At 39.4% G+C, this 14,709-nt stretch overlaps 1 protein-coding gene across 2 annotated transcripts in view; it reads right to left on the bottom strand.

Annotated features, from left to right (window-relative positions):
* The window catches only part of LOC121284602 (glutaminase kidney isoform, mitochondrial-like), a 111,032-nt gene that overhangs the window by 32,380 nt on the left and 63,943 nt on the right, over positions 1-14,709 (bottom strand). For both annotated transcript variants that reach the window (XM_041200103.1, XM_041200104.1), the window contains exon 14: positions 3,633-3,725. In XM_041200103.1, the coding sequence (XP_041056037.1) occupies positions 3,633-3,725 (93 nt within the window). The remainder of the gene's footprint in view (positions 1-3,632; positions 3,726-14,709) is intronic.

The raw sequence follows: 14,709 nt of genomic DNA, 5'->3' as shown, positions 1-14,709 counted from the left end.
TCATAAACAACTAATTATTCCACTAATACTTGATAAATCTCTCCACCCCCTCATGTAAATGCTACAGGACTTTGACCCAAATACAATAACTTTTCTCGTCAATAACATGCTCAGGTTCCCAAAATCAAAAACTTCACAATTCATTTGAACTAACAATCTGCCATTCTATGCAACCTTACAGCAATAAGGTGCTGCAAAAACATCTTCCCTCAAATGCCCTGAAAAATACTAAGCAGATTTAACACAATAAGTATTGTAACAATGCTTAGCAACCAGTCAGGAGTAATTATACAGACTAATGAAACAAGTTATTTCTGATCCATTTTGTTTATCCTGTTTATATAACTAATTTGTCTTTGAAGGAGAATCTGAATACTAATTTATTTTAACAGCATTAGCAAGCAGTAGACATGGCAGATCATGCAGTAAAATGAGAGGTGACCTGACACTATAAGATCAAGCTTACAATGTCTCCTTTTTGCCTTCTAAATGCAGAGAATCAAACACCAGCGCAATATACAGGGTTTTAAATGAAACCTTAAAGAGAGAACAAAAGGTTGAATAGTCAAAATCCTTCCAATTTTCACTTTTGAGAGACACTCCAGCAGTAATTGATCTTACCATTATAAAATATCTTACATTCCTTCTGCCCAGTATCACATACACGCAATGCAAGCCACTTGTGATGACAACATTCTCAACTCTTATCCCTTCCTCCTTTTATTTTCAGTTCCAATGAAGAGTCTACACAAAACATTATCGAATCCTCAAAAGATCCACATACTTCCTTTTATTCTTAGCCTTTATTTAAGTACTACTGTTACATTCAGATATTGCTTGCTAGCTTGTTCTATCTTAATTTAACTGTACAGGGCTCCATCTAAATCTGATAAGAGTGGAAACTAATCCTGCCTTGAAAGTTTTAGAGCAAAATCACGGATTTATTTACTAGCAATCTAGAATCAACACAAAATGATGAATGGACAATGGCAGGTTAGATGAAATGGAAGACTCTGTGGAAAGCCATTAACAACCAAAAGGGATCAGAGCACTGCACGGAAGCATGTTTAAAAAAAACTCCTATCCACAGTAAGGATGATTGCAGCTTATTACAGATTCAGAGCAATGAGCATAAAACAGACATTGTTAAGATTTGTAAATCAACAGATCATGATACTGCAAGCAGAAGTACAGTGGCTCAGTTTTAATTCAGCCATATCAAGGATAAAGACAGGGTTAATTAATAAAGCTATTTTGAGTGAAGTGGACCAGATAATTTTTTTTGGTGCAACACATGTCAAGGTCTGAACATTTATAGAAATCATGAAGGAGTTAAATAAATGAAAAATTAAGAGCATGGTGTATAGGCAGCTACATGCGAAAAGCTGTGTGTCAATCCACAACAGCAACAGACCAATGATTAGCAAAGATGGCTTGAATCACACCTTAAATAGGCAGAAACCCTTGACATTATATATATTTTTATATTGTATACATTTGTGTGTGGAGAGTTGTTTCAACATTTCTGATCAGATACGCAGAAACATCGCAAATAAATGAATGGAACATAGCTGGGCAGTGCTCAGGAAGTGCTTTAAAGCAAGAGTGAAGACTGAACTACACATTAGTCAATACACAGGTTTGGCGGCATGTGTGTGGAGAGAAACAGTTAACATTTCAAACTGATGACCTTCCATCAAAATCTGATCATCAGAAAAAAAGTCATTGACCTGAAACGTTAACCCCGTTTCTCCCTAGATTGATGCTGCCAGCCCTAGTATGCATTTCCAGAATTTTGTTTTTAGTTTAGATTTCTAGCATCTGTGATATTTTGCTCTTGTACATATTAGTGAATACTGAACTGTGATCGGAATAGCTACCAAATAGGTGGGGGTTACTGCGAGTTCTAATGAAGCAAGAGAACTTTTCTTGATCAAGAGATGCAACTGCTGGGAATGGAGCAACTTTCCATTAGTAGCGTACAGTAATTAATATTTAATAAGCATACTTGGGAACTGCTTGATGCTGAATGCCACTAACCAATGTTAATTATGTGGTTTAATGTCAACTTCAGAAGAGCCACTCTTTTTCATATTGGTGCAATAATTGATTAGAAATGTAAATTCAAATCAGCCATTCACACAACATGGCCAAGAGCAGATAATCATAGAACCATATTGCATAGAATTAAGCATTTCGAACCAGAACACTTGTGTCAACTTATTTGTAAGAGCTAGTCTCAACGCTGCTCTTTCCCCATAGTTCTGTAGATTTCTTTCCAAGTATACTCCAATTCACTTCTGATAGCTACTACTGACTTTGCTTCCATGACTCTTTCAGGCAATGCATTCACAATCATAACTCACTGCATATAAAAATTTCTCCTCTGCTCACTGGCTCTTTTGCCAGGTACTTTAAACTGTGTCCTCTGGTTATCAACCCTCCTGCCAGTGAAACCAGTTTCTCCTTATTTACTCTATCAAAATCATTTACAATTTTTGACATCTTGATTACATCTTCCCTTAAACTCTGCTTTGAGAACAATCCCAGTTTTTCTAGGCTCTCCACAAACCTGAAGTCCCTCACCCCTGCTACGATTCTAATAAATCCCCTCTTCAACCTCCCCAAGGCTTTTACATCCTTCCTTGAGCGTGGTGCCTAGAATTAAATACAATAATTCTAACAAGTGATTTACAAAAGTTTAGCTTTACTTCCTTGTTTTTGTACTCTATGCTTCTATTTAGAAGAGCAAAGATCCAGTCTGCTTTTCAAAGCCTTATCATTTTGTTCTGATAGCTTCAAAGATTCTTTTGTACATATATCCTAGCTCTTTGTTTCTGCACCCTCATTAAAATTGTTTAATTTGTAATGCACACAAATTATTGGTGTATAGGTTATCACAAAGCTAAATTTTGAAGTATGGATGGCAACTAGAAGAGAACCACTTGCTGAAAGAAATGGAATGCATCTAAAAAGCAACAAAGTAATCTCTGTGTAAACTACAAAATGGTGCATGACGCTGTTTGCTGAAGTCTCTTCCCAGCAGCACAGACAATAAAGAGATCCATAACTGTTAACAGATGCAATGATGTGCTGAGCAAATTTCATGACCTGAAGAGGCAGCTACAAAACATAACTTGATTCCAACACCAGAAATATTATACAACAAAAACAGAATTACCTGGAAAAACTCAGCAGGTCTGGCAGCATCGGCAGAGAAGAAAAGAGTTGATGTTTCGAGTCCTCATGACCCTTCAACAGAACAAGGGTCATGAGGACTCGAAACGTCAACTCTTTTCTTCTCCGCCGATTCTGCCAGACCTGCTGAGTTTTTCCAGATAATTCTGTTTTTGTTTTGGATTTCCAGCATCCGCAGTTTTTTTGTTTTTTACCAGAAATATTACCATCTGTGAAACACAGCATTTGCCAGATTATTTTAATTAAACCTGCTCTCTCCTGTTTTCAGAGAAAAACCCTAGGCAATTGCTGTTTCATGACAACATAGTTGCAATATATTTGGCCTTTTTTGGATTTCATGCAAAGCACACATATTTTGGTAGTTAACAATTATGTAATTTTTCCAAGAATGCTAATAAATTCCTTTTTAATGTTGTTTAAAAAGTTAAACTTACCCGTACTTCACCACCCTCTCTTCGAGGATCATGTTTCTTTGCAAAGTGTCTCAGGTTGTCATAATTATGAAAGTTAAACAGCGAAACAAGATCCTAAAAATAAATTTAGGAAAAGCATCAATTGATAAGCCCAAACATTACAAACATTTTTAAACCAATTAAATCAGAACGCAAGAATGTTCATGCAAATTGTCCTTTGGTAGTATTTTCAAGATAAACATTCGCAGGGCAGAGAGACTTTAACAGTTTATAATAGGGACAATTGTAAGTTTAAACAATTTGCATTTAAATCAAGCAATACAAAATCCGGAAACTGTACTCAATGTCCAGAGGTCCATGCTCAATTAACTTTAATTTAAAATTTTTCACTAAACTTTTGAGCCTGCAGAGCACTATAATCACAACAGTACCTTCAGACACTGGCCCCAGGTGCCCAAAGCCTTTATTTACAGAAAATAGGCACAAACGAACATAAGAAATAAAAGCACCGGTAGGCCATGTGACCTCTTAAACCTGCACTACCATTCAATAAGATCATGGCTGATCTGATTGTGGCCTCAATTCCACTTTCTTGTCTGCCTCCCATAACCCTCGATTCATTTGTAGATCAAAAATCTGTAACTTAACCTTGAATATATTCAATGGCCCCAGCCTCCATTGCTCTTGGGGTTGAGAATTCCAAAGATTAACAACCCTCAGAAGAAATTCCTGCTCATCTCAGGAGACCACATATTTTGAAAATCTTCCCCCTAGTTCTGGATATCCACATGAGGGGAAACATCCTCTCAGCATCTACCCTGTCAAGTCCCCTTAGAATCTTACATGTTTCAATAAGATCACCAATCATTCTTCTAAATTCCAGTGAGTATTCCCAATCTGTTTAGTCTTTCCTCATAAATCAACCCCTTCATCCCAGGAAGCAACTTAGTGAATTTTCTCTGACTCCCCTCCAATGCAAGTATATACCTCCTTAAACAAGGATACCAAAACTGTATGCAGCACTCTAGGTAGGGTCTCACCAATGCCATGGACAATTGTAGCAATATTTACCTACTTTTACACTCCATTCCTCTTGCAATAAAGGAAGATATTCCATTTGCTTTCCAATTAATTGCTAGATCTACATCACAACCCTTTGTGATTCACATTCAAGGATTCCCAGATCCCTCTGTACAACAGCATTCTTCAGTCTATCTCAATTTAAATAACATTCTGCTATTCTGGGACACCAGTTGGGTGGTTGGGGGGAGGAAGAAATAACAGCCTGGTTAGCATGTTGGGCCAACTACCTGCAAGTCTAACTGGAAACATTGGTAACTGCAAAATCTGGAACTTTTCAAAGAAGAATGATTTTGTAATGACAGCTAATTATTGCTGTTGTGAAACTGGAACAACTTGTATTTATACAGCACCTTTAGTGTAACAAGGTATCCAAGGCTTTTCACAGGAGCATTATAAAACAAAATGATGATGTGATGACATGAGGTGATAATAGGACAGATAGCCAAAAGTTGGGTCAAAGAGGTAAGTTTTAAGGCATATTTTATAGGAGAAAAGTAAGGGAGAGAAGCAAAGTTTGGAAAACAAATTCCAGACCTTAGGGTCTAGGCAGTTGTAAGCACAGCTGCCAATAGTAAACTAATTAAAATCATGGATGATCAAGAGGTCAGAATTGGTGAAGTGTAGATATCTCAGAGGATTGTGGGATTGGAGAAGATAACTGAAATGGGCAAGGTCATAGAGGGCTTTGACAGCAAGAATAAGAATTTTTAAAAATCAAGGCACTGCTTGAGCACAGGGGTCACTGAACACAGAGGTGATGGTGCAGTATAGCTATGGGCCGAGTTTTGGGTGACCTCAAGTTTACAGAGGGCACAACATGAGGGTCTGGCAAAAATTGTATTGGGATAGTAAAGTCCAGAGGTAATAAAGGCATGGATGAGGTTTCAGAAGATGAACCAAGGCAGGTGGAATCAGCTGACGTTACAGAGGCTAAAGTAGGCGACCTTAATGATGAAATGGTCAGAAGCTCATCTTGGGGTCAAACGTTATGCCAAGGTTGCAAATAGTCTGGTTTAGACACCCCCCACCTCCCCACACACCTTAAACCAGCTTATATTCTAACTCGTTCTTGGACTCGAACTCAAGTTCTGTTGAAGGGTCATGAGGACTCGAAACGTCAACTCTTTTCTTCTCTGCCGATGCTGCCAGACCTGCTGAGTTTTTCCAGGTAATTCTGTTTTTATTTTGGTTTAGACCCAGGCAGTTAACAGGGAAAGCAATGGTGTCAGTAGAAAAGGAACATAATTTATAATGGGGACCAAAGGCAATGGTTTCAGTCTTCCTAATATTTATTGAGGAAATTTCTGCTGACCCAGAACTGAGCAACTGACAAGCATTCTGACTGTAAAGGACTCGAGAGAGGGGGTCGTAAGTTGGTGGTGTATCATCAGAACACGTGACAACTGATGCTGTATTTTCAGATGATGTCGACAAGTAGCAGAAAAAGATGAAATCCAGGAGGCGGCTATGGATAGATCCTTAGAAGACACCAAATGTAACAATGCATGAGCAGGAAGCCACTGTGGGTGATACTCTGGCTCTGATTAGTTAGATAAGAATGGAACCTAGCAAGTACAGTCCTGCTGGACAACTGTGGGGATGCACTGGAGGAGGGTGGTGTGGTTAACTGTGTCAATGTCTGCAGACAAGTCGAGAAGGGGGTAGTTTACCTGTCAGTCACATAGAATATCATTTGTGACTTTGATAGGAGTCATTCCACATTGTGGCAGGGATGTAAACCTGATCAGAGGTATTCAAACCTGGAATTCCAGGAAAGATGAGCACAGATTTGAGTTTAGGGGCAACACAGTCAAAAACAGGTATGAATGTTCTCATTCCTCAATCCTGAGACAAACAAAGTCTCAGAATAAGAAATATAGGAATTGAATAGGAATCCCAGTAAACATAAGATACCAGAGATCAGTTCAAGGTTACTGGCCAATCTCAGAAAGAGTGATCATGATTAAGAGCGAAGGAAAGCTTTTTGATCAGCTTGGTCATACAAGTTTATGCCTGACAGAAGATTACAGTGAGCAGGAAATAGAGGCATTTTATAATAACATTTGAAGTGTTATGATTAAGATAAGTCAACTGGTGTAATTGTTAAAGGGCAACTTAAATGGCTAATATCGGTGAAGGAACATCAGGGCCACATTGGTCAATGTGGCCTTGGATCGAGAAATGAAAAAGAGAGACTGATGTAATTTTGTTAAGTAAATGATCTGATGGTGACTAATGCCTTCTTTAAGCAACCAAAAGGATGACAGTACACTTGGAGAAGGCCAGGCAATATGCATAGAAATCAAATAGATTGTGAGATGGTGAAACGATGTTTCAGAAATACCACAAAAAAAACATTCATACGTTTCCCCAGTGCAGATGTAAATTTAGATCATTGTCTCCTTGTGGAAAAATTAAGTTGAAGCTGAAAATACTAAAAAAGGAATAAGATGTGCGACCATTTAGACCATGACATGTTGAAGGATAAGAACAGAGAAGAATTCACTCAAAGGAACAAATCAAATATGAATGTCTCAGGATTGAGGAATCAGGACAAAAGTCTCAGAACAAGAAATAGAAAGCAAATGGAAAAATAAGAGGGTATACAACATGCAGCAAAGGAAATGTTTTCAAAACAGAGAAGAAAAAAAGGAGACAGGGAGTGGATGACAGATGAGAAAAAGGAAAGAAAAGAAACACACCTGAGTATGATGAATTTGAAGAGAAATGAAAGAATGCATGTAGGCAGGCCAAACAGGAATGGAATAAAGGTGTGAGATGAGTAAAATCACAAAATGAGTTATACAGCAGGTGAAATCTTTGACAGATAGAAAGAAAAAAGGATAACAACAGATAGTGGGTGCATAAAAGGCAAAATATTGTTTCAAAAGGCTGTAGCAGCAAAAAGATGGACAGGACACATAAATGAATAAGAATTTATGCAAGGCCAATCTTTGATAAATATCTAGAAGTAAACCAGAACATTTACATATGCTTCATAGGTCATGAAAAGCAACTGATTGTGTTTATCACCAAAAGTTAATAAGACGTATTGCTGAAATGTGACATTGACAGTGAAGGTGTGCGATTTATCCAAAGCCTATATTGGCACCAAATAGCAAACATCAGGCTAGAAGAGGGACAATCAGATATGTTTTGAGAGTACAACAAGGCTGTGTACTGTCGCCAAAATTATTGAATCACAGGACAAAGATTTGGAGAATTAGATGTACTTCCAGGGGTAAAAATTGGAGGCAAGAACATAAACTTGCAGTACACTGACAACAGCACCACTTGACGAATCAGAAGAAGCCCTAAAATCTTAGAAGTTTAGCATATGGATTTAGTATGAACACCAAAAAGACAAAAACAATGGTAGAATACATTATAAAAAAACTAGAGTGAAAACTGAAGTGGATGGTGTCATACTGGAACAAGTAGATTGTTTGGGCGGGATTTTACGGTCCCACGCACTGCAGGAATCATCGTGGGTGTGACAGAAAATCCAACAGACCAGCAAAAGGTCTGTTGACTTCGGGCAGGAATTTCCGGTCCCATAGTGGGCAGAACTGGAAAATCCACCCTTTACTTTTTTAGGGCAAATGATAATTGAAGATGGCAGATGTGATGCAGAAGTTAGGAGGAGGATAGGGTTAGCCATAAGTAATTTTGCAAAAGCAAAGGATGTATCAACAAGAAAACTCAAGCTTGTAACAAAGAATAACTTAAGATGCTACATTCTATCCACTTTCCTGTATGCCTCAGAAGTCTGGACAATAAATAAAGATTGAAGAAAAGAGGTGCCTTTGAAATATGGATGCTAAGATGCATGCTAAAAATTCCATATACAAACCATAGAAATCAGGAGGCACTTGAAATTGCAAGAGCAAAAAGAACTCTGAGAAATGATATCCAGAAAAGAAAAATGTCAGTATTTCAGTCATTTGAACAGAGTTGAAAAGTTGCAGAGATCTCTTCTAGAGAGCAAAATGGGGGACAGCAAAAAGAGTCAACCTAGGCGTAGTCGGATAATGGGTGTCACAAAGTGATTGCAGACGTGCCACAGTGGATTTGTGAGGACAGTGCAAGATAGATGGGCATGGCATACCATGAAAACAGATTTTCTGGCAGGAGTAGCTACAAGAAGCAGCAGCAGCACCCATGAAGAGCAACATAATAATGTAGTAATAACAAATCTGCTTTTGTGATGTTAATTGAGGGATAAATATAGACACCTGGGGTAATATCTGCTCTTCTTCAAAATAGTGCCATGGTATCTTTCACATCCACCTGAGGGGGCAGATGAGGTCTTGGGTTATCATCTCATCCAAAATTGGCACTTCCAAAAATGCAGCACTCCCTCAGTGCTGCACTGGGTATCAGCCTTAATTTTTGCGCTTAAGTCCTATAGTGGGATGTGAACCTGGAACCTTGTAACTCAAGGGAAAAGAGTGCTACCAACCGAGCTACAGCCGACACTAATGGACTGGAGCATATACAAGCTCAATCTCTTTTCCTGACTTACATGAAAAGCGCATGTGCAAGATCTGTGCCTACTACTCATTCCGTAACAGGCACAGCCCAAACAGGGAAGAAACTCAACCTGAGTCTTTCTCCAATAATTGCTGTTGCCAGTCTCAAGTACATGGAAATTCAGGGCCAATGTCACTCATCACTTTATGGTTTTACAACATAGTTTACCTGTTATTAAACAATATATTTGCCCCAACTATTCTAGCTCTAGAAGTTAGATATAAAGTAAGTTACTTCACTACACACCTTCACCAGAGAAGTCCTGAAATAAAAATACAAATCCAGAAAAAGCAGCATCTTAATCTAGGCCAACACACTCCCACGCTGAGGTGTACAGCATTGTCAGCAGTCTTTCAGAGGAAATGTTAGGCTCAGGGTTCATCTATCTGTTCACTTGAACATAAAAGGACCCCATGGCACTTCGGAAAGGCAACCTGGGAGCTCTCAGTTAGTTTTCAATCAGTAGCTGCAGAAATAATTTCTAATTCTTCTAAAAGCATACAACTCCACAAAGATGAGTGGCAGGACAGTTGATTGGACAGAATATAAAGAATGGCAGAGAATGACTAAAAAGTTAATCAAGAGAAAGAAATTAGAGTATGAGAGGAAGCTAGCTAGAAATGTTAAAACAGATAGCAAGAGGTTCTACAGGTGCTTAGAAAGGAAAAAAGTAAAGTTAGTGTTGGTACTCTAGAGTGACAGTGAGCAGTTAATAGTAGATAATAAGGAAATGGCGGAAGAAATGAACAAGTATTTTGCTTCTGTGTTCACTATAGAGGATACAAAAAAAATTCCAGTGATAGCTGCAAATCAGGAAGTGAACTATTCAAGACAATGGGGAGGCAGAAAACAACAAACTATAGGCCAAAACAAAAACAGAATTACCTGGAAAAACTCAGCAGGTCTGGCAGCATCGGCGGAGAAGAAAAGAGTTGACGTTTCGAGTCCTCATGACCCTTCGACAGAAGTTCTGTCGAAGGGTCATGAGGACTCGAAACGTCAACTCTTTTCTTCTCCGCCGATGCTGCCAGACCTGCTGAGTTTTTCCAGGTAATTCTGTTTTTGTTTTGGATTTCCAGCATCCGCAGTTTTTTTGTTTTTAAACTATAGGCCAGTTAGCTTAATGCCTGTCGTGGGGAAGTTATTAGAATCGATCATTAAGGAGGTTATAGCTGGGCACTTAGAAGAGCTCATGGCAACAGGGAAGAGTCAGCATGGTTTTGTGAAAGGAAAATCATGTTTAACAAATGCATTGGAGTTTTTCTTTGAAGGAGTAACATGCACAGAGGATAAAGGGGAGCCTGTAGACATACTGTAATTTGATTTCCAGAAGGCATATGATAACGGTGCCGCATCAAAGGTTATTATGGGCAATAAAAGCACATGGTGTAGCAGGTAACATATTAGTATGGATAGAAGATTGGCGGGTTGGCAGAAAGCAGAGAGTTTGCATAAATGGGTCTTTTTCTGATTGGCAGGACGTGACGAGTATAGTACCACAGGGGTCTATACTGGAGCTTCAACTTTTTACACTTTACATCAATGACTTAGATGAGGGGAGTGAAGGCATGGAAGCTAAATTTGCATATGACACAAAGATAGGTAGGAAAGTACATTGTGAAGAGGACATGAGGAGGTTGCAGATGGATATAGATAAGTTGAGTGAGTGGGCAAAGATCTGGCAAATGGAGTTTAATCTGGGAAAATGTGAAGTTGTTCACTTTGACAGGAAAAACAAAAAAAGGTATTACTTAAATGGAGAATGGCTGCAAAGCGACCGAAGTATTCTAGTATGAGTCCCAAAAAGTTAGTATGCAGGTACAGCAAATAATTAAGGCAGCTAATAGAATGTTATCCTTTATTACGAGAAGGATTCAACATAAAATTAAGAATGTAATACTTCAGTTATACAGGGCATTGGTGAGACCACACCTTGAATACTGTGTGCAGTTTTGGTCTCCTTATTTAAGGAAGGATGTAAATGCATTGGAGGCTGTTCAAAGGAGATTTACTAGATTGATACCTGGAATAAGTGGATTGTCTTATGAAGAAAGGTTGGACAGACTGGGCCTGTTTCCACTGGAGTTTAGAAGAGTGAGGGATGATTTGATTGAAGTATACAAGACCCTGAACGGCCTTGACAAGATGGATGATGAAAGGATGTTTCCTCTTGTGGTTGCCCTTTTAGGACAGAGATGAAGAGAAATTTTTTCTGAGGGTTGTAGAACTTTGGAATTCTCTGCCTCAAAGTGGTGGAGGCAGGGTCAAGTATAACATCCTTACTTTGATGTTGAACCCCTCTTGTAATAAAGGATAGCATTCCATTAGCCACCTTAATTACTTGTTGTACCTGCATACTAACTTTGTGACTCATACTAGAATACCTAGATTTTTCTGCACCTCAGAATTCTGCAGCCATTCTCCATTTAAGTAACACTCTTTTTGTTCTTCCTGCTATTGAATATTTTTAAGGTAGAGGTAGATAGATTCTTGTTAAGCAAGGGAATCAAAGGTTATCGGAGTTAGATGGGAACGTGGAAATTGAAACACATCAGCCATGATCTTATTGAACGGCGGAGCAGGCTCGAGGGGCCAAATGGTCTACTTCCGTTCCTATTTCTTATGTTGTGTTCTTATTTCTTTTTGTGTAAGCTGGCTGTGTGCATATTGATTGTATTTATCTATAAAACAAGAGTGACTTTACTTCAAAAGTTCCTCACTGGCTGCAAAGTGCCGTGGGACATTCTGAAGGTTAAAAAGGCACAATATTAATGCAAGTTTGCTTGTCTGTTAAAGTAAAAGCATTAAATAGATACTTGCAGATAAGGCCTTAAAATGGCCTTATTCTAATGTATCTAAATGATAGCTGATTCTAATTTACTACAAAATTGATTCTCATATTTTCTAGCGTTCCACATCAAGTTTGCTGAAATGACAAGTAGCTTCTATTTATATAGTACCTTTGGAATAGCGAAACATCCCAAGGCACTTCTGCAGGACTGCTGGTGAGCACAATTTGACACCAAGCCAGAGAGATTTTGGAGGAAATGTTGGTCAAAGAGAGGTCAAAATCAGATAGGTTGAGGTCTGTCATTTTAATATTACATCTTGACCTCACGCTGACATCTCTGTCCTTGACCTACAAACTCTAGGAACTTCACCTCATCTTTCAATTAGACACTTTACTCGACATCGAGTTCACAATTTCAAGCTGTAATCTCTACACTGATTTTATTCCCTTTCTTTGCAGGTTTCAGTCTTAACGCTTGTTTTTGCACACATGGCAGTTGTTCATTATTCTACCATTCACACCTCCCCTAAACACATCTTTTACATCTTTACTTGTCCCATTACTGTTTCCCTTTGGCCCTGCACCAATGTTTTTTTAAAAATCCCCCAGGATGTTGATATCGCGGGATTCAGTAATGATAATGCCATTGAATGTCAAGGGGCAATGGTTAGTTTCTTTCATGTTGGAGATGGTCCTTGCCTGGCACTTGGGTGGCGTGAATGTTACTTGCCACTTGTCAGCCCAAGCTTGGATATTGTCCAGGTCTTGCTGCATTTGGACGTGGACGGCTTCAGTACCCGAGGAGTCACAAATGGTGAACATTGTGCAATCGTCAACAAACATCCCCACTTCTCACCTTATGATGGAAGGAATGTCATTAATGAAGCAGCTGAAGATGGTTGGACCTAGGACACTACCATGAGGAATTCCTACAGTGATGTCCTGGAACTGAGATGATTGAACTCCAACAACCACAACCATCTTCCTTTGTGCTAGGTACAACTCCAACCAGCTAAGAGTTTTCCCCCCACCAATTCCCATTGACTCCAGTTTTGCAAGGGCTCTTTGATGCCACACATGGTCAAATGTTGCCTCGATGACCTAATTTTTAGGTATGCCAGTTGCTGCCCTGGCATTCCCTCTTGCATTCTTAATTTGAACAGGGTTGATCCCTCGGCTTGATGGTAATGGTATAATGGGGGATATGCTGGGCCATGAGGTTACAGATTGTGGTTATATACAATTCCACTGTTGCTAATGGCCCACAGCGCCTCATAGATGCCCAGTTTTGAGCTGCTAGATTGGATCAAAATTTATCCCAGTCAGCACGGTGGTAGTGTCACACAACACGATGGAGGGTATCCTCAATGTGAAGGCGGAATTTTGTCTCCACAAGGACTGTGTGGTGGTCACTCCTACGAATAATGCCATGATGCATCTGGAACAGGTAGGCTGGTTAGGACGAGGCTAAGTAGGTTTTTCCCCTTTTATTGGTTCCCTCGCCATCTGCTGCAGACTCTATCTAGCAGTTATGTCCTTTAGGACTCAGCCAGCTCGGTCAGTTGTGGTGCTAGTGAGCCACTCTTGGTGATGGACATTGAGGTCCTCCACCCCAGAGTGCATTCTGTGCCCTTGCCACCCTCAGTGCTTCCTCCAAGTGGTGTTTGACCTGGAGGAGTACTGATTCATCAGCAGAGGAAGGACAGTAGGTGGTAACCAGCTGGAGGTTTCCTTGCCCATGTTTGACCTGAGGAGGATATTAGAGTACTAGATGGGTTTTTTTGACAATCAACAGTTTCTTGGTCACTATTACTAAGACTAGCTATTTTTAAATTCCAGATCCATTAACTGAATTTAAATTTCACCAGCTGCCATGGTGGGATTCGAACCCTTGACTCTAGAGGATTAGCACTGTACCAGTGTTTCTCCCTAACTCTGTCATTTATTCTCTTGCCTTCCAACCAATGACAGACCTTCCTTTTTGTTCTTTTTTCCTTGCTCTTTCATTTTACCTGCTTAAAACCCATTACATTTCTAATTTTTCCTGTTCTGCTCATAGGTTATATGACTGAAACATTAACCTTTTTTCTCTTCACGGATGCGGCCTGCTAGCCTTCTCATATTTCCAGCAGGTTCGGTTTTTCATTTTAGGTTTTAAAGAGTGTCTTAAAGGAAGGGAGGAGTTGATAGCATAGAACTTGAGTATCACTGAAAAAAAAAGAGACACACTATCAAAGCTTTTCGTCTTACACTCATCAGGACATTTCGTAAGAAATTACCAACAGTGAAAGAGGAACAATAATTTATACCGCATAAGAGAGTGCCAATTGGTTGGCAAGAGGCCTCAGGTTGGTGGGGGTGTTGCCATGAAGAATGCTGCATGGAACAGTTAATTGCCTACCTTTGTTCATGTATAGGCTGTCCAAGACACAAAAAGTGATGTCCCTTTACGCCCCATCTTATCCATGAATGGTTCTGCACAACATGAATTGGCCAAATGGTTGGGCGAGTTGCTACAACCAGTTCTGAGCAAGTTTTCCCACATACATGAAGGATTCCTTCACCTTTGCGAAGACTATACAGGACTTGCATACTGTTGGAATGCCATGCCCATGTACTTGTTCAACATTGCAAGCCTATTCACTAATGTACTGATCAAGGAAGTCATAAGCATTTGCACCGCATCACTAT

This window comes from Carcharodon carcharias, chromosome 12 (genome assembly GCF_017639515.1).
Source record: "Carcharodon carcharias isolate sCarCar2 chromosome 12, sCarCar2.pri, whole genome shotgun sequence".
Taxonomy (NCBI): domain Eukaryota; kingdom Metazoa; phylum Chordata; class Chondrichthyes; order Lamniformes; family Lamnidae; genus Carcharodon; species Carcharodon carcharias.
This window is presented reverse-complemented; position numbering and strand designations above follow the sequence as displayed.